Genomic DNA, 19,186 nt, shown 5'->3' with positions numbered 1-19,186 from the left:
CATGCTGAATGTGGGCGGCGACCGGTCCTCGGGACTAGCGCTCTCTGGAGAGCCTCACAGTCCCGTAGCAAAGAAAAACGGGGTTTCCTCCAAGCCCTGCCGGCCTCGGGGGCCTCTGGGACCCACCACTCGGTCCTCCCAGCCTGCTCTTTGTGAAGGCGTGAGGGCAAGAGCAGAGCTACTCGCTCAGGCAGGCAGCATCCACTTCCTGTCACCACAGCCTTCTTGCAGCAGGGGAGGCCTGCCCTGCCACTTAGGGAATTCCTGAGCAGGCAGGCTCCCCTAGTCCCAGCCCTTGGTCCAGACGGCCCCACTTACGCAGGTCCTGAAGCACTCGGAAGTAAAAGTTCCCACTTACTCTCACTCCTCGCTCCAGTAGTTCCAATCCCTAAGACAGGAAGTTTGCCCGAATGTCTAACCACCATCATTCCTATCTTAAGCAAAACATCCCGAGCAGTGAAGATGGGAGCCCCATCTGTAACACGAGGAGAAGAGGTGAGGTCCTGTCAGCTTCTGCTTTTGTCTCCCCCCACCTCTCCCACCTCCTGGTGCTCCACTTAAACCAGCTACTCCCTCTTAGCAGACAGTCCTAGACAATCTTTCTCAAGGGCCAGCGCTTGCCCCAACAGGAAGCATCGTCACCACCTGGGGCTACCTCTCAGGGCCTCTCCTTCCCCCCTCAGAGGTCTCATAGTCATTCACTTGCCCTCCTCGTTGATCCCTCGGCTCTGGGCCCTCCAAGGCCAGACCCTGCCTCCCTGTGTGTGTACCCCACTCCTGCTTGCCCGCCCATCTGCCTCTCCCTGCTGCACGTGAGCCAGGAGAGGGGCCTTCCTCAGTGCCTCTCACCTATGCCAACCAAGAGGCCACTCAGCCACTCTAGAGACTGCCAGGGAAAAGTTTAAGTTACATTAATAATTATCGCATTATAATTATTAACGTTAGTAATGATCAACAACCATGTATTAAATGTTCACTGTGTGCTGGTTACTGTACTAGACATCTCTTTTACTATCTTGTTTGGTCCTCAAAACAACCCTATTAGGGTTGATACTATTATCACCCTCATTTTACAAAGAAGGAAGCTGAGGCTCAGGGAAATTAGGAAAATCACACAGATGGCAAGAGGGCTCTGGGACTCCAGAACCTGAGCTCATAATCACTGCACTGGTGTGCACAACTAGTGCCACCCACCTCACTGAGGGCCCACAGGGCACAGCGGGGCCGGCCTCCGAAGGCCTGGGGGTGATGCCCAGTGCCAACATGTTCCCACAATGTGCTGGTCTTCCATCCAGAAAACATCCACAACAACAAAAATGAAAACAGAGAATAATCTCTGCATGTGTCCCTCACATGTTTCTGGTCTCTAGGAGGCACTCCCCAACTCCATCTTCACTCCCTTTTTCATCCTATATTTTTCCTGCTTTTTCAATGTACATGTTACCACTTTGTTTCCTGTGCACTGCCTCCAGCAGGGTATAACTAACCAAGCAAACCTCCCAGGGCTGCAGGGGAGGATCACAGGCTGTGTGGAAGCACTCTGCAAACTGTGGGGCCTACAGAAATGCAGGTTGCATAACCACAGCAAGTCACCCTTCACAGTGAGCAAACTCCCTTGGGAAGAGATGCTGTCCCGAGCGTTCTCTCTCTCTCTCTCTCTCTCTCTCTCTCTCTCTCTCTCAGGCCGTACACACACACACAGCACCCGTGGGCTGGTAGAAGGGATGGAGCACCCACTAGTGTAGAAGGGAGCACCCACCTTCATGGCAGGCTCCTGGGGACTAAGAACACAGCCAAAGGGCCACTGACATCCTTGCACCTGGGTTAGGGGAAGGCAGAGGCCACTGCGGGGATCCTGGCTTGCTCCATGGCCTGGGAGCATCATGGGTATGAGTCTGTGAATAGCAACAAGCTATTGATGAATGCTGGCATTAACAGGGAAGCCACATTAATATTAATGGCAGTAAATACCCTGGAGATTGCCATCCCACTTAGGCCTCGGTAGCTCCCTTATTTTGCCTGTTATTTTTGGAAGATGGCCAGTGTTTAGGGCAGATTCTCCAGGTGACATGACTCCCTTTTGTGGCCAAGGCTGCCCTTAAGACTTGGTGAGCCGGATTTTTCCAGATCACAAATCCAGCCAGGGTGCTTACACAGCCTTCAGGGAATGCAATAGCCAGATGCCTGGTCCTGGGTACTGATTTGGACAAACCAGATGTGAACAATTTCTGGCCAACTGGGAATTCGATGAAATGAAAAGTGACCTTAGTGGAAGGTGGAAAGCACTGCCTGGAGGAACAGCACACACAATGTAATCTCATTTAGGTAAAAAGCATGATGTACAAAGGCCTGTCAGGAAATGGGAAGGTGTGCACCCAGGTATCCTGGCAGGGATCTCTGACAGCTGGGATCGCGGAGTTTTTATTTAGTTTTTAATTTTTGCTTGTCTGTGTTGTCTGATTACCTGCAATGAACATAAACTGCTTCTATAATAATAAAAACAGAATACACACACACACAAACAAATATCAACTGACACAGCCAATGGGTTGCAGAGTCAAGACCCAACCTCTGGTTCCCAGAGACCCAGACCACTGGGCTTTCATTGACTCCATGTATTGAATTCTTGGACCTCAAGTCTCTTGAGGTTCTGAGTGATCTACAACCCAGCGTCCTCTGCCTCTCCTGAATCACACAGAGGACCTAGCACAGGGCTGGGCACACAGTCAGGACTTACTCGATGAATGCCTGCAAGCTGAATAATGATCATTTACTGAGAGAAATGCCTTCTGCCTCTTCCAGGGCGCTGTGCTGGGAATACTCACTGCTGACATCACTGACCTTCCCATCCCTGCTCTGCCTCATATTCATCTAAGAGCTGCCAGGGAGGGGCTTAGCGAAAGGTCACCCCAGCAGATGCTGGCAAGGTGCTCCCCATGGGGCCATCAGGGTGGTCCCGTCCCAGGCCCTCTCCAATGCCAGCTGGACTCGAGACCCTCAGCTCCCCGGCGTCCTACCTCACTGGGGAAGGCTAGGAGCAGTGAAGTGAGAGAGGAGTCCACCCTATGACTTCTGGCTCCAGATGCCTGCTGCTCCAGGCCCTTATGGGTGGAGGAATCTGGAACAGTGAATTTGGCCTGATTTTTTTCTGTGAACTGGGGCTGGGCCCAGTTTCTGTTCTTAGCGTTTTCAGCATTCCCTATCCCTGACCTTCAAAAATATGAAAATAACACTAATAAGAATGACGAATATTCTGTGTACACTGACTTCATACCGGGCACGGTGTTAACATTACTTGCTTTAATCTTTATAGCAACTCCATGAGGCTGAAACTGTTATTTTCACGTTACAGATGGAGAAACCTGAGGCACAGAGAACCATGTAACTAAGGTTACACTTAGCTGTTCGCAGGAGAAAGGGCTCTGCAAAGGTCGTCCAGGCCTCCCCCTGTGTCCTCACAGGAAGGCCCTCCCGCCAAGCTCCGCAATGGGCACAGCAGACCGAAGGTGATAATTAACTTCTGTCGGGTGCTGTAGAATCCACCAAGTGCTTACACATGCATGTGAGAAAATCCCCACTTGAAAGACGAGGAAACCAAGACTTAGAGCCCTCGGCAACCTTGCCCAAGGTCTCTCAGCCAGTCGGCTGGGTTTCAAACCCAGGTCTTTGGCCTCAGAATGGCACGCTTCTTCCCCTACATGTCACAATCCCCCTGGCCCAGTTCTCAGGACAGCCCTGAAGGCCAGGAAGGGAGCTGCACATCCTCCCGAACCCGGGGTGAAGCCTGCGCTCAACCCCTGCGCCAGGGTCGAGGTGGCAGCACCTCCTCAGCAGCTCCACGGTGACTCACTCCTGGGACCCAGGGGAAACAGCCCTGCGCTGTGGGCAAACACTGCTTGCCACCGCCCCGCCTCCAGCTCCCCGCCTCCACATTTGCTAACTGAAACCCGGCTGCTGCTATTTTTAACCCTCCAGCTCCCCCTTGCCTGGGGCTCCCCGCCTTCACCCCACCCCCACCCCCTGACCCAACTGGGTGCCACCGGCCTGTCATTCTGAGAGCAGTTCCACAACCTGAACGCCCCAGAGGGCGCAGCGGATGCCCAAGAAGGTTTGTGGGGCAAGCAAAACAAGCCAGTTTCAGCCCAGTCCCCAAATTCCCCCACCCCGGGCTCTTTCCGACCCTGTGGCTCCCAGCCTGCCCTGCTTCTCCCTGCCATCCTGGGAGCTGGGGGAGGGAGAAATGGGGTGACTACAGCGCCAGAGCTGGGCTCCTTGAAATGGGCTCTGCAGTGAGCTGAGCGGGGACTGCTGAAAGGGAAGAGGGTACCCCTCATTCTCTCCAAGGCTCAGGCTGGGCCCTGAAGGCCCAAAGTCTCAAAGCGCCAGGGTTTCCAATCCCTGCGGGGAACTGAAGGAAAAAAGGAAGTGGCTGGAGACAGGGCGGGGATGGTGAGTTTAGCCCAGGGCCCTCCTCATTAGGAGAAGTCCCCTCCCCACCTTGCCGTGGAGGTTGTGGAGTGGCTAGGGCCGAGCCTGGCACAGGAGTCCAGGGGGTCTCTGCACTGAGCAGCCTAAAGGAGGCCCAGGGTGGAATGCCAGCCGAGGCGGGGACAGGCGGGCCTCTTCCCTTAGATGAAGGCTCCTCTAACTCTCAGCTCTAGAGAGGGCTGCACCTTTCTGCAGCCTGCAGCCCCGGGTGCCCTCCCAGAGGAGGTTGGAGGTGAAAGGGCCGCCGCCGATGTGAAAGTTAACCTGCCCGAGAGGGGCACTGCCTTCTAGCTGATGACTCCCCCTGGGCTGAGAGTTTCAGCCAGTTTGGGGAGAAATTGCAAGGGCCCAAGAGAGGCTCTGTGGTGCCCTGCCAAGGTGTCTTCCGTGCCCTCTCTTGGCCCCGTCCTCGACAGTATTTGCCCAACCCTTCTTTCGGGTTCTGTCCTCTTTTCCAGGGTCTAGGGCTCTAGGCCCCCTCTCAGCCTGGACCCCTTCCCTCTCTCCGCGGTGATTTCTGAGCCAGGTAAATAAATTCCGGTGGCCACAGAGGCAGCCAGGCTAGACCTAGAGGGGAGGGACTTGGCACAGGAGTCCCAGGGTGGGGAGATGGGGAGGAAGGAAATGAGGTGGGAGGAAGGTGAGGCAGGAGGGTCAGGAATGGGGCGGCGCTTGAGAGCTCCTGGAGAGGCTGCTACCTTCCCAACATCCAACATGCCCACAGGGCCTGGACTCGCCTATGAAGGAGCGGCTGCTCTCCCAAGCCACGGAGTGGCCTCAAGGTGGACCCTGTCCAGCTCTCCCTGTTCCTCTTCTCCTTGGCCAATCTCTGGGGGCTGCTTGAGGAACAGAGACCCTGCTGTATCCCATGCCAGGCAAGAGGCTGGCAATTCAGATCCCCCACCTGGATCCAGGCAGTTCCCAAGCATGCTCAGAAGGCTCTGAGGGCTCACTTCTAGTCTGGGGAGGTGAGAGAAGGCGTCAATGTCACCTTCTCAGGCAGGCCTCCCCGGGCCACCCTTTCTAAGGAAGTCCCACCTTGTTATTCTCTATTACTGCACCCAGTTCATTTCCTTCTTAGAGTTTATCACAATGTGTAACTAGATGTATATACTCATTTCTTTACTTGCTTACTTGTCCTGTCTGTCTCCTCTACGAGAGTGGAAGTTCCCTGGGGTCAGATGCTCTGCTGATGTGTTCACTGCATATCTGTGCCTGGCACATGTCAAGGCTCAGTAAGAATCCAGTGAATGGATGAACAGCTGAATGACTGGCTCAGTAAATAGGGCCTCCTGGTTGCCAACATTACCTTTAGGATTGACGCTCAATAGTTCCAGGATTTCCCCAGGGAGATGGAAGCAGGATGTAACCAGAGAGCAAGATTAGGAAGCCTGGGACCCCGAGAGAAAGGTCAAGGGTCAGTGAGTGTGTGCACCAGCCTCACCTAGCCCCCTCCGTCACGCTGAGTGTGGACAGGGGCATACCTGCATACACAGAGGATGCATAGCTAAGCCCTGGGCCAGTCTTCATAAGCTTGAGTTTTGTCTTGGTTCTTCCTCTCAATAGCCCCTGTGTCCCTGGACAAACTGCACACCTTCTAAAAGTCCCAACATTTCTTCAAAAGAAAAAAATGAAGAGGTTGGCCCACATCGGTGGGCCTCCTGTCCTCAAACGCGGCTTTGCACCAGAAGTGCCTAAAATCCAGATTCCCAGGCCCTTCCCCTGCAGATTCGGAATCTGTCTGGATGGGGATCTTTCTTTTTAATACACTCCGAGGTGACTCCCAAACAAATGGTCCAGGAACTGAGACTGAGGACCACAAATGAGATGGTGCTTTCCAGCCAACATCTGGACTTCTATTAAAAAGCCATTTCTGCACAGGTATACAGCTCCCCAAAACATGAACATATTCCCCACACAGAGCCATAAACAGCAAAGGTATACACTATACAGATGGCATACATCTGTATTACACGTGTACATACTCCCAAAAGACCCAACACAAAGCCACTAGGTGGATCACTAACTGTCACAGAACCACACCTGCAAACATAGCCTGGGGCACACAGGCCCCCACTGCACACCCCGTGTGCACACGCACCCATCACATGTTGACCCACACTAAAGAGTCACTATCCTGAATTTATTTTGCCTGTGGGAACTGGTCCAGGACCAAAGAAGCTATGCTTCACTGATGAAAACACCCCTCCCGCCTCCGCCACCTCCGCCTGTATCCCTTGCCCCAGGCAGCATGCTGTCCACCTCCCCCTTGTAGGGGGGGACGCTGAAGGAGGGCAGTGAGGAGATGGGGTGAGTGCAGGCACAGAGCCTTCCCCAAAGTCCAGCAGCCCTTCTCTTCCCCCTTTCCCTCACCCCAAAAAGATGCAAAAGGGCCTCTGCCCAGTCACCCCTCAGTGCTCTGCCCACTTGCCTAGATTCCCAGGCCCTGGTCCTAGCAGCCAAAAGGGTTAAGGAGGTGGCCAGATTTAGGGACTCCTCCTAACACTCAGGCCTCTAAGGAAAGGGCTGTCTGGGGGCACCTTCCTGCAGCCCAAAAGCCTGGGTCCCCCAGGGAAGGTTACCACAGAAACAGGGGGAAATATCACAGGGAAACACAATACCCGGCAGGGTCACCTGGTGACCAGGCTTCCTGCTGTGTTGCCCACCACCCCCCTCATCTCAGCAGCCTCACAGCCTCCTTCTCCAGCCTCGGCCTGGGCCTCCTCACCAGTGCTCTCCATCCTGCCTTCCCTGGGTTGGGGGACACAGCCTTTGCAACAAGTCTGCCCCTTCTGTGGTTCCAAACAACAACATCAGGGATGGCCCAGAGCTGAGCCCCCCACTCCTAATCCTACCAACGCCCCCACCACAGGAAATCAAAGCTTCCTGCCCCAGAGGAAGTACCCCATCTAGTGAACAAATCCAACACACACAAACGCAGTCCTGGAGCCTCAGGGAGGACACATGCCCTCCCCCCAGCTCCCAGGCCCATGATAGGCCCCAGTCTCAGTCTGGCTGAAGGCAGACCAGGGCCAAGCTCTGAGGGGCAGGCATGGACAGGACCTGAGCCAGGCCAGGGAGAAGGCCAGGAGAATGGGCACCGGCAGGGTTAGGTCTGCTTCCAGCTCCACTCGGCCCGCCATTCCCTACTGTGTGACCCTGGGCCTTACACTAGCTCATCTTCTCTCAGGCCCCTGCCAACTTCTAAATTACCAGCTCGTAACGAAAGGCCAGGAGAAAGAAGACAAAGAGGTGGAGGTTATACAGGCTTTTTCCTCCCGGGTCCTTGGGCAAGCATGCCCACAGCCAAGAGAGGGCCCCCACTCTCCCATCACACATGAGCTCACTCCCATTATCAGGATTAAGGAAGGGACGGAGGAAGGGAAAGTTCCAACTCTCATTCCCAGAAGCCACCAAGGATGAAAGCTGGTGTTTGTTATTCCTGAAGGTAGTGGGGGGTGGGGGGGGGGGGGGGGGAGACATAATAGCCCTCACACTGAACACTGATCCCTCTCTTTATAGTTAACCTCTCCTCCTCTGAGCTCTGGGAAGTGCACCTGAAATTTTCTCCCCATTTTATTGATGGGGAAACTGAACTTCAGTATCAAAGCAGAGTGACCATTTTAGATTCTTGGGAGGGTCAGTGCAAGACCTGAATGCAACGTCCCAGCCTCACAATCCCAGCCTAAGACCTGGTGGCCAAAGAGACACCCACCCATGAGCTCAAGCTAACAAACACAGAGGACTCAGGAGAACACTTCCCCAGACCGTTCCAGATGTAACACCAGCGGCAGCTCTGAGCTTGGCCCTGCTAGGTTCCAGGAGCATCAGGGGACTAAAGGCAAGGGAGGAGTCCCAGCAGGTCCAGGACCTGGTTCCAGTCTTGGTTCACTGTGCATAACACAGCACGTCTGCTTTGTGCCTTAGTTTCCCTCAGAAGTGACTGCAGAAAAGAGGAAAATTACTTATTAATTGAGGTGGGTAGAGGGAATAGAGAGCAGAGAAGAAGAATGAGATGCTAAGCTATGAGGAGCTACGAGATGGCTTGCAGATGCTGAAAAGGGAGCCTGGGATGTCTAAGAGGGCTGGTGGGAAGAGAGAAGTGTGTGTGTGTGGCAACCTAAGCCACTTCATGGAAGGGTCCTGTTGGGGAGAAATGGGCTGCCAAAGTGCCCCGTTAGGGGGTGGGAAACTGAGTCACAGTCTCTCTTCTTTCAGCCCAGTGCCTGGGAAGGAGTCTTAAAGAAGACCCTGGGTCCAGGGGCAAGTCCCAAAGGAACGGGCTGAACAGTCCAGAGGTTGAGTCCTCAGCAGGGCCACTAAAACCCAATGCCCCATTCTCACCCTAGAAATTGGCAGGCCAAGCTGGGCCTCAAGCAGATGTTGAACTGGTGTGTGGGGAGGGATGGGCAGCAGCAATACGGCCAGTGTCCAGATGCAGGGGGAGGCCTCTGGGTATGCAGGACAGCCAACAGGGACTAGGGAATGGCCTGGACTTGGTGGGAGGAGCAGCAGTGGCTGGCGAGGTCAGATCCAAAATGTGCAGATCCGAATGGGCAGCCAGAGGGAAGGAAGAAGGGGTTGGGGGGACCTGGGTGGCCTGCAGGCCCCAGAGAGCTCTCTCTCAGCGCACAGGTCTAGAAACTCCCCGTGTCAGAGCCCAGCCCAGCTTCCAGATCTGCAGCCTGCTCTCACACTTTCCTGCACCAGCAGACCCCAGGCCTGGGGGTGCGCACATCCTGTCCCCAACACTCAGGGCACCGCCTGCGGTTCTACCTCTGTCAGCCCCTCCGCAGCACACTGGGGCACAGGTGTCTCTTCACCCTAATGGGTGAGAGCAGGGTGCGGGGCGGTGCTCAGAGAAACCTCCCAGTCCCGGACCCTCCATCCAGGGGGTCACTTGGCCCCAGCCGAGGGGTCGCGGCAAGGCCCCGCCGGGATCCGCGAGATGGGATGTCCAGCACCACCGGCCCGGTCACAACTCCGTGGGTCCTGCCCTTTGCCCTCGCGCTTCCAAACCTTCCGCCCCGGAGCACCGCCCCCTCCCGGGGCCGCGGTGGCCGTCCCTCCTTCCCCGGTCCCCCGCTCCCCCGCTCCGTCCTCCCCAGGAATGGGGGTGAAGGGACCCCGGGCCTGAGCATCGGCGGCCCGGGGCCTCCAACTCCCTCCCTCGGGCCTGTCGCTGCCCCGGGGCGGGCGGATGTGGGCGCCCAGCGGGAGGCCCGAGCCCTCCGGCCCCGGAACCAGCCCCGGCTGGGAGCCGGCCCGAGCCCCGCGGAGCCGGGTAGGGCGGGCGCGGACGGGGGGCGCACGCGGGGCCGGGCCGCGGGGAGTCCGGAGCCCAAACCGGAGCCCGAGTCCGAGCCCGAGCCGGGCGGACGGAGCTGAGGAACCGCGCAGGGCGGGGCGGGCGGGGCTGGGGGCGGCTGCCCGGTACTCACCAGCGCGGGGACTGTGCATCCAGGGGCCGCGGCCCTCAGAGCGGGGGGCTCATGGCGGGGCTGGGGGCTGGGGCGCCGGCCTCACATCCCCCCAGTCGCCGGAGGCTGCAGAGCGACTGAGAGACGGCAAGAGGAAGGGAGGGGGCCGGGAGGGGGAGGGCCCTGGCAGCCTGGCCGGCCGGGTAGGATGACAATGGAAGGAAATGCTTTATCTGAGGCTGAGAGCGGGCCAAGGGGGAGGGGAGGGAGGGGGCCGGCGCGCGCGGCCCTGGGACACACCGCCCGGCAGACGTGCCCCGCGCGGCGGCGGACACACCGCGCGGCCGGGGAGGAGCGCGGGGCGCGGGACGCGGCCCCTCTCCGCGCGCGGTCGCCGCGCTGCCCGCCGCCCAGCCCGAGGCGCGGCGCCCCGACCCGCGCACAATTCCCGGAAACTCGGCTACCTGCGCGCCCACAGCCCTGCGTGCACGGCACAGACACACATCCATGTTGACACAGGGCCCGATCGTTTACGCAGACACACGCCCGGGAAGGACCTCCGCGCGCACGAGCGCAGACAAGTACAGCCCGCGAGCAAACAGTCACACGGAGGGCCACGCGTGGAGCCCCCAGTCCTCCGAGATTCCTGGACACCCCCCCCCCCCCACCCCGCACCCCGCACGACTTGCCTGAGGAAAGTTCCAGGATCTGATTTGAATCACTGCCCAGCCCTCCCCCTTCACCACCCCCCACCCAACGCCTGCAGAGGGGAACCGAAGGGTCCAGCCTGTTCCTATTAAAAGAAAACGGGGATGGGGGCGGTGCGGGTTTTGAAAGTTTTTCTTTTTTTAAAAAAATTTCTCAAGGGATTTCCTTCCCTCCTCTCCTCTTCCTCTCTTCCTCCCATTCCTCTCCCCCCCACCACCCTCCCCCCTTCTTTCCCCCTCCCGGTCCCTATGAGTCAAACTTCAGCAATGTGCCCAGTGTCTCCCAGTGCATTACAGCGGATCACAGAAATGTTCCAGTCTGTGAGTCGGAATGCAGCCGCCTCCAGCCCTCCCTCGGCTAATAAACTCAGCTCCTGCCGGCTTTTCACGGCGCCCTCCCTGACCCCCTCCACCCTTTTAGCAGAGGGAGGTCAGATTCAGGGGTCAGAGGCTGAGGACCTCACCACTCTGCTTCCCAGCCTAGTCTGTCAGCCCTGTCGCCTCTGGCAATCTGCTGGGTTACAGACCCCGTGGCTCCTGGGAAGGGGAGAGGTCCACAACCTGATCCACCAGGCTCTCCTTCCCGTGAGGCATCACCACTGGAAGGCAGGGCGCAACCTCCACCTGACCCCAATCTTCCCTTATTCCTAGGAACCCCAAGAGTCTCAGGATTCTACAGAAGGAGAAATTGAGGCTGAGCCAGAGGCAGAGCCATGCCAGACGGAGAAACAAGAGTCCACAGTGGCCTAAGAGGGCCTGGCCACACCGAGGTCCAGCTTCTGACCATAGACTCCTAGTTCCCACAAGCACAGCTCCAGCCTCACCACTAGTTGCTAACTGGGATTTTTAGCAGCCGACTTCCGTCTTCAGTCCCTGTGGGTGTCCCAGCACTCAGTCAGCGGGCGGTGAGTGCACTTGTTAACTTACCCTCCCAAAGTCCTTTCTGGCCTCCAAGCCCCCCTGCTGCCTGGCTCCATGCTGCACAATCTCTCTCTCTCTCTTTTGCTGCTGTTCTGCCCAGTGCCTCCTGGTACGTAGTGCTCAATAATGCTAGTTGCTATGATTACTATTATTATTGCAGCCAAAGTGGGCTGCTGGCTGCTCCCCATCGTGTTCTCATTCCTTCCCACTCCCTCACCTTGGCTCATCATGTTCCCTCCAAAAATGAATGTCCTCACAGTCCTTTCTCCTCCTGTTGAAATCTTTCCAGTCCTCAAGTCTGTACCAGCTTCTCCAGGAGCCATTCCCTGATTGCCATAGCCAGAGGGATCTTTCCTTCCATTAAAGGACCCCACCCCACGTTGTCAGTCTGTCTCAACTCTCCTTCAAGAGTGGACACCCCCAAACCCAGCTACTGCCTTAGTCGTGATGGCATTTCTTGTAGCGTCTTGCTAAGTGCCTTACACAGAATTCAAGCCCCCTATGGTTATTTGCTGAATTGGGACAGATATTCATGGCCTTCAAGGACCATACCCCAGCCGGACACCTCCAACACACCCTTTTTTACTCATGACTCCCCATGCTGACTCTGCAAGACACATGCTCTTCCACCTCAGGTGTGTTCTTCCCAGCCCTTACTTCCAAACCAGATCACTCTCCTTCCAGATGCCTCTTCTGTGCCCATGGCCTCCAGAAAAATTGCTTGGTTACTTCAGACACTCAGTCTTTTCCCTGTGTCTCTCTCCTTTAGCATCCCCCACCCCACCCCCGCCCTCTCTTAATCCCCTCAGGACTCCTGTCGTTATTTCTGGACTGAAATCAGGCCTTTGTGTACTCATTTCTACCATGTGCATCAATCATGTATTTATTTGTGAGCCTTCTCTTTCTTTTTGACGTAATCACTGAGCTCTGAGAGATTTGAGCAAAAAAGGGTCTCTCCCATCCTAGCTGGTTTAGCTCAGTGGATAGAGCTTTGGCCTGCGGACTGAAGGGTCCCGGGTTCGATCCCAGTCAGGGGCACATACCCGAGTTGCAGGCTCGATCCCCAGGAGGGCGCGTGCAGGAGGCAGTCTATCAGTGATTCTCTGTCATCATTGATGTTTCTCTCTCTCTCTTCCTCTCCCTTCTTCTCTGAAATCAATAAAAATACATTTTAAAAAAGGTGGTCTCTCCCCCTGCCTGTGTCTGCCCCGTGGTACCCAGCACCTGACTCTCTGCACACACCAGGACTCACTGCCCCCCAAAGTATAGACAGAGAGGAAGGTAGCTTGTGGGACCTGCCTCTGGGAAGACGGACTGTGCCCCTCCCTCCCTCCCCAGGTTTACTTACCATTTCACACGCCCTACTTCCCATGACCGAGTCTTAAGCCAGTTTCTAAGTCACATGTCCCTTGCTGGGATATGTTAGAGAGCCTCCAAGAACCCTAAGAGACACGAGGCAGAAAGGTACAGGCTGCCTCTCTCTCCTCTACCCTGGTTACCATGGAAGGTTTTTTTATAAAAGGCTCTTGAGTGCAGGCTTCTTCACAGACTGCTCAGCTAAGCACCTAGCAGAAGAGATGAGCTCCATGGGACCGGCCTTGTCTCCCCCGAGTCTTCCTGGAATCTCTGCCCAGTACAAAGCCTGAGGGGCTCCTCTTCGGCTCCTCTTTGTGGTTCTGGGCCTACTTGACTTTTTTCCCTCTTTTTCCTCTTCTTCCCATACTTAGCTTTTTCTTTATTCTTTTCTTTTTTTCTGACTATTTACCATGTAACAGTCTTATATTACCCCCTTGGCAAACATCAGATCATTTATTTTTTATTTTGTTTTTTAATATATTTTTATTGATTTCAGAGAGGAAGGGAGAGGGAGAGAGCTTTAGAAACATCAATAATGAGAGAGAATCATAGATCAGCTGCCTCCTGCACACCCTACACTAGGGATCAAGCCAAAAACCCGAGCCCACAACCTGGGCATGTGCCCTGACCGGGAATTGAACCGTGACCTCTCGGTTAGTAGGTTGACGCTCAACCACTGAGCCACTGGGAAAATCATTTATTCTTAACAATAACCCTTATCATGGTCATGATTAAAGTATGGCTCATAAAGGGTTAAGAAACCTGACCAAAGTTACACAACTAGTAAGTGAAGGGGCCATTCATTCATACAGCAAATATTACCAGGTGTCCTCCTTGTGCCAGGATTCAAAGCTCCAGAAGGTCATCTGGTCTAAACTCAGGGCTCGAGATCACTCCTGATCCGGCCATCCTGATATAGCAGCCAAAGCCACAATCCATCCCCCAGTCCACACTCTCCACACACTCTCCACAAAGGCAATCAAAAAGCGCTCTGTCCCCAAAGGCTGGTGAGATCTCTGAGGACCATCTCATTGGGTTGGATTGGGCCTTGCATTCCAGTTTCTGAACCTGGGATCAAACGCCATATCATAGGGTTTTGAAGGGGCAGATTAATAGAGGGGCATGTCCCCAACTCCAAATAAAGGGTTTCATGGTACCAGATATAACAAGTGGAAGGCAGGAAGGAAGGGAGGGAAGATCATTAGGATTTACTGAGCGTCTCCTTTGTATCATATGCTGTTCAAGGCCCTTTCACTTATGTCTCATTATTATCCCCATTGTTTTAGTGAGCAAACTAAAACTCAGAAAAACAAAATGACTTCCCCGAGGCCACAGAGCCAGTAAGTGACTTAATCCTGAATATGTCTGATGCACAGCCTGCGCAATTTCTTCTAGCAGGTCACAACAACGGAGAACCTGCTGTCAGGTCTGGTAATACGTGGCTATTTGAGGTCCCAGCTGACCTATGTGTGACACCCTAGATGCCAAGTTTTCTTCCTCACTGACCCAGCCCTGTTATCTCACCTCTGGTTCCCACCTTTCACAGTTGTATTGATTAGGGAGCTACATAAGTATTCTGGCTAGGATTGGGGAGTGGGTTGTGTGGCTTTGGGATGCAGCGAGGCAGACCCCCATCCAGGATTTCAGGACCTGAGAGAAGTGATAAGCCTCCTGGGCCATAACGGGATGGATAAATTAAGAAGAGGCTGAGGCATGGCTTCAAGTCCACATGGCTCTGGTTGGGAGGCTGATGGCCGTGGGGACTGGGGCAGGTGGCGAGAACTAAGCAAGTCCCTTCCCCTGCGCCCCTCCCTCCCTCAGTGTCAACAAAGGTGATGTGGTTTCCCCTGTGGTCTGTCGCCCTAGACACCTGCAGTTCTGAGTATATGTGTATGCGTCTATGTGCCAACAATGCTGTGAGGGGACACAAGGAGAAAGCGGTGGGACAGGATGGGGAGGGGCAGGAAGCCAAAGACAGGCTCTCCTCAACCCCAGGACGAAGAAAGAGCAACAAATATACAAGATGGCAAAGATCACCCCCTTGATGATTCCAGGTACCCAGGAACATCGGGAGAGAGCTCGAAGAGAGGCATTGTGGGTATCAGGGCCCCTGGTTGGGGCTGGGAGTCAAGGAACTTGAATTCTAGGCCTGGTTCTGCCATTAACTTCCTGGGTCTCACCTTTCTAAGTCTTAGTTTCCTGCTTTGTAAAATAACAATTAATTTGGCTACGTACCTCACTGGGCTGCTCTGAGATCATATGAATAATATATGCAAAAGTTTGGACCAATGTGAGTTTTAGAAGTATTGTCCTGAGAGCATAAGAAATAGTATAATTACTTACTCTAGCCCTGGGTGCAACGCACCACGTGCGTGCACGCGCGCGCGCAGACACACACTCCACAGTGGAGATAAAGAACATTAAAGGCAAAAACAAAAACACAGCCTCTGCCCTCATATAGATCACAATGTGTTGAAGAAACAAAACAAACACATAAAATACTTGAAAGCCTCTTGGGAAAGCCAACTATTTAAAAAATCTCACTATCTGTGCGATCTTGGCCAAGTCACAAGTCCTCTGGGCCTCAGTTTTCTCATCTGTCAAATGAGGGAGCTGGTTTGGATCATCTGTACTTATTTTTCTGAGTCGAAAGCAGTTTTCTGATTCTGTTATTCCAAGCGTAAACGGGTACATCGCAAAGAGGAGAGGCTTGGGCAGAGCCTGGCCGGAACGAAGCAGGCGAGTGTGGAGCTGGGCTTTACAGGAGCCCAGAAATGTGAGTCAGTGTGGAGGCAGGGGGGTGACATTCCAGGTAGGGAGAAAGGCATGTGCCAGGGCAAGGCAAGGAAGCAGAGGGGTGGCAAACAGATTAGCAGGCTCAGGAATGAGGTTGGTGAGGACTGAGGGAGCCTGGGGAGGAAGTCAGGACTGGAGGAGGAGAAGGGGCAGTCCCCAGGGCTGAGGCAGCTGAGACAGAAAGTGGGGGAGGAATATGGGTGGGAAGACACTCTCTCAGCCCCAGAGGGCGGTGCCAAAGCCCATGCAGCCAAACTCCACCCAGGAGAGGGAAGGAAAGGTTCCCTTGCCAAGAGGCCCCACCCACCAGAGAAGGCCCATTCCTCCCTTCCCCTTTACCCCAGTCCCACCCCCAACCTGGAGGTAAGTGAGGGTCCCCTGAAGCCAGAGCCTCATTAGTGATGGAAACAAACAGCTGGGGTCACGGCCACCTCCCTCCATAACAATAATGTCAGCACAGTAATAATAATAATGGTGATGATGATGATGACAATGAAATAAACTACTCTTCACTTGCCCTGTGATAAAACCTCCCAGCACCCAAACCTCCTGATACTCGCCGGTTCCATTTACTAGAATCTTTGCTCCTAAGAGCTTCAAGAGATTTACAAGATTATCTAGTCTGTAGGATCCCCCAACCCCGATAATATATCAGAATCACTTGGAAAAATCTGTGAAAACAGATTCCTGTGCCTCCTCACAGACCTGCTCAGACCCTTTGGGGTGGGGGGTACCCAGTAATCTGCGGCTCCCAGGTAATTCTAAAGCGTGGTTAGGTTTGGGACCCCTGGCCTAATCCAAACCACTCCTTTTACAGATGAGGAAACTGAAGACCCGAGGGGGAAAATAACTTGCCAGAGACGACATGGTTAGTCATGAATCAGAGAGGGGAGCAGGCAGAGAACTCGGGCGTCCCAGCTTCTAGGTCAGCGCTCCTTCTGCAGTCCGCACTGCCCAGCCCGGAGATGCCTGTACCAGCAGAGGTTACAGTCAGGGAGGCAGCCACCGGGCCATACACTAATCATGAGCAAGAAGAAATTCGTCTGAGTTGCAGAATGTTTTTCCACAGCCAGCTCACGATTACTCGCTCCAGTGGGCCCCTGCAGGGATGCTGGGGTCCACCCACAGGTGAGCCTGGGGCTTTGGCTTTGCTCCATGCCCCCAACAGCACCCCCTGTAGCCCCAGTGGCTGTATTGGCTGGAGGGCAGGGTCCTGCCTTGTTACAAATTGTAAAGGTGCCTCTTAGGAGGCACTTGTCTGTAGCCAGGGAACCCCCAGGAAAGACCTTAAGGAGGTCCTGGCCTGCTGGCACTCACCTCTCTTCCCTAGGAGTGGTTTTGGAGTGGGTTTGGACAGGCCCCTGCATGTCCAGGGAGTGGAGGCAGGAAAGGAGCAATGAGCTGAGTGAGGTGAGGGTGAAATGGGGTGAAGGTGGCTAGGAAGGGACATGGGTGGGAGTGTCCTTACTAAGACTTTGAAGTACTCCACCCACATGTGACCACCACTGCACTCTTTCTCATCGCGTGTAACTTACTTATTGAGCGTCTAATCTGTGCCAGGTTCTTGGGCACGGCACCGAGGCAAAAGAAGCCACAGGTCCGATCATGGAGGAATGCATCTTTTCCTGGAGAGCAGGAGGCAGCCAAAAAGAGCCTGGATGAGAGCTGCCAGACAGGGGCTCCAACAGCCGGTGCTGCCAAGGAGACACTGGGTTCACAGGGTCACAGCAGTTCCGTGTTGGAAAGGACCCAATGGATTACTGGGTCCTTTAGCCGGGGCACTAATCCTGCTCTGACCTGCCGCCTCCGTGCCTGAGGCAGTAGTTGGGAGGCTGAGAGACAAGGCCACTCTCTACTCTTGGGCAGACCCTGAGGATGGGCTCCACACTGAGCTTTAAAGGAACCATTTAGAAACCTGTAGAGGAATGGTGAAGGGAGGCTGCGGCATATTGTGGTTAAAAGCAAGAATTTGGAGTCGGGCTGCTTGGGTTGGTGTTGGTCGCTCACCCACTGCGTGAGCTGCAGCACGGAATTTGACCTCTCGAAGGCTCGGTTTCCTCATCTGCAGACGGGCGGTGTGGAGTGCCTGCCATATTAGGGTTGTTGTGAGGACTCCTGAGATCAGGACATGAAGTGCTCAGCACAGAGCCTGACGCACACAGGGCTCTGCTGGGGATGGAGCTCGATGCTGACATTAGTAACAGGAGACAGTGTCCTGTCTCTTCTGTCCCTCTAAGCCGCAGTTTTCCCCTACAAATTCAATCGCAGTGATGCTGCCCTAATTTATGCGAAGGAATCCAAATGGGTCTCTAACCCAAGCTGACCCCTGCGGGGCGTGCCGGGTGGCTTGGCTGGGCTAGGGGAGGGGGGACACTTGCTGGACCCACCCTCCCGAGGTCCTCTGGTATTGTCTCAGTTGTGTCAGAGTTGAGAGGAACCTGGACCCGGCTGCTGGGAATGCCCAAACCGGCTGTAGAAAGAGCCTTGCCTCCTCTCCCCAATCCTGGCAACAGCACATCTGGAGTGATCTGCACATCTGGCTGCATCCCTGGGGTAATAGCCACAGCTGCTGACATTTGAGGGAGGAGAGATCTAGCTCCTCAGCCAGGGCCTGGGGGGCTATAAATAACTAGCTAAGAGGACCAGGGGGACAAGGTTGACCTTTGGGGGGGCGGGAGCGGCTGGCAACTTCCCCCACCCCCTTGGGTCCAGAGCCAGAGTTTTAGCAAAACAGGAAGAGGCAGCAGCAGCAGCTGCTGGGAAAGTAGGAGTGGCTCCTCTTCCCCCACTTGCCTGGGGCCTTCGGATCCCAGCCAGGACCTGGGAGAGGTGGAGTCATCTAGGCGGGAGAAGGGGGGCAGACCGGTGCAGACTGTGGTCCCAGCTCCTGGTGCCCTCCTATGGCTCTTCTGGGGCACAGGCAAGAGAGAAGGAAGTGGAGAAGGGCAGCCCAGTGGGCTGTGCCCTCCCTCCTGGCTCCCTCCTATTCCCTTTCTGTTCCCCTATCAGTGGGACAACAGGAAGGACAGACATTCAAAATTGAGCATAAAATACATCTGCTGACCCAGCCAATGTATCTACAGGCCCAGGGGCATGTCAAGCCCGCCTCCCTCTCTCATCCCCTTCCAGCCCACAGGTGGGCTGAGCCTAAGCGCAGGTGCGTGGGAGAGAGGGCGCTAGACAGGAGAAAGGATGCCTCTGGGCTTCTGGACAGGGGCCCAGGGCCTGGCCTCAATGAATGAAGAACTTCTCCATGAACTATGGAGGTGGGTGGCTCTGGGTGACTGTGTGTCTGGAGTAACAGGGCATCACAGAGACAAGCTCTGGAGAGCCACACGCCAGCCCAGGAAATGTTGCCTTGTCCAGGCCACTGGGCCACTCAAAGTCTGTCCTGCGTATCCAACTGGGTGGTGATATCTCCAATGGGGTCTGCATCTAAATCTGTGGGGACCGACCTGTCATTGCCTCAGCCTGGAGCCCCGAGTTTTGCCTGCAGGG

At 55.1% G+C, this 19,186-nt stretch overlaps 1 protein-coding gene and 1 long non-coding RNA gene across 6 annotated transcripts in view; one reads left to right on the top strand and one right to left on the bottom strand.

Annotated features, from left to right (window-relative positions):
* HDAC7 (histone deacetylase 7) overlaps positions 1–10,076 on the bottom strand; it is a 36,155-nt gene extending 26,079 nt beyond the window's left edge. For 2 of the 5 annotated variants that reach the window (XM_070410352.1, XM_070410357.1), the window contains exon 1: positions 359–593. In XM_070410352.1, the coding sequence (XP_070266453.1) occupies positions 359–428 (70 nt within the window). In that variant the 5' untranslated portion in view covers positions 429–593. Of the gene's footprint in view, positions 1–358; positions 594–8,203; positions 8,325–8,359; positions 8,432–9,929 lie in introns of those variants that run through there. The other 3 variants (XM_070410353.1, XM_070410354.1, XM_070410356.1) reach the window with 3 other exon arrangements.
* Positions 9,560–12,628, top strand: LOC139007194 (uncharacterized). Its single transcript, XR_011470835.1, has 3 exons — positions 9,560–9,772; positions 11,267–11,520; positions 11,826–12,628. It is a non-coding gene; the product is annotated as an uncharacterized lncRNA (long non-coding RNA).
* Positions 12,629–19,186: the final 6,558 nt, after the last annotated feature.

The sequence above is a fragment of the Myotis yumanensis genome, unplaced genomic scaffold, assembly GCF_028538775.1.
Source record: "Myotis yumanensis isolate MYYU_CA2020_CCGP unplaced genomic scaffold, mMyoYum1.0.hap1 SCAF_3, whole genome shotgun sequence".
Taxonomy (NCBI): Eukaryota; Metazoa; Chordata; class Mammalia; order Chiroptera; family Vespertilionidae; genus Myotis; species Myotis yumanensis.
The sequence above is the reverse complement of the archived record's forward strand: the minus strand, read 5'-3'. Positions and strand labels throughout refer to the sequence as shown.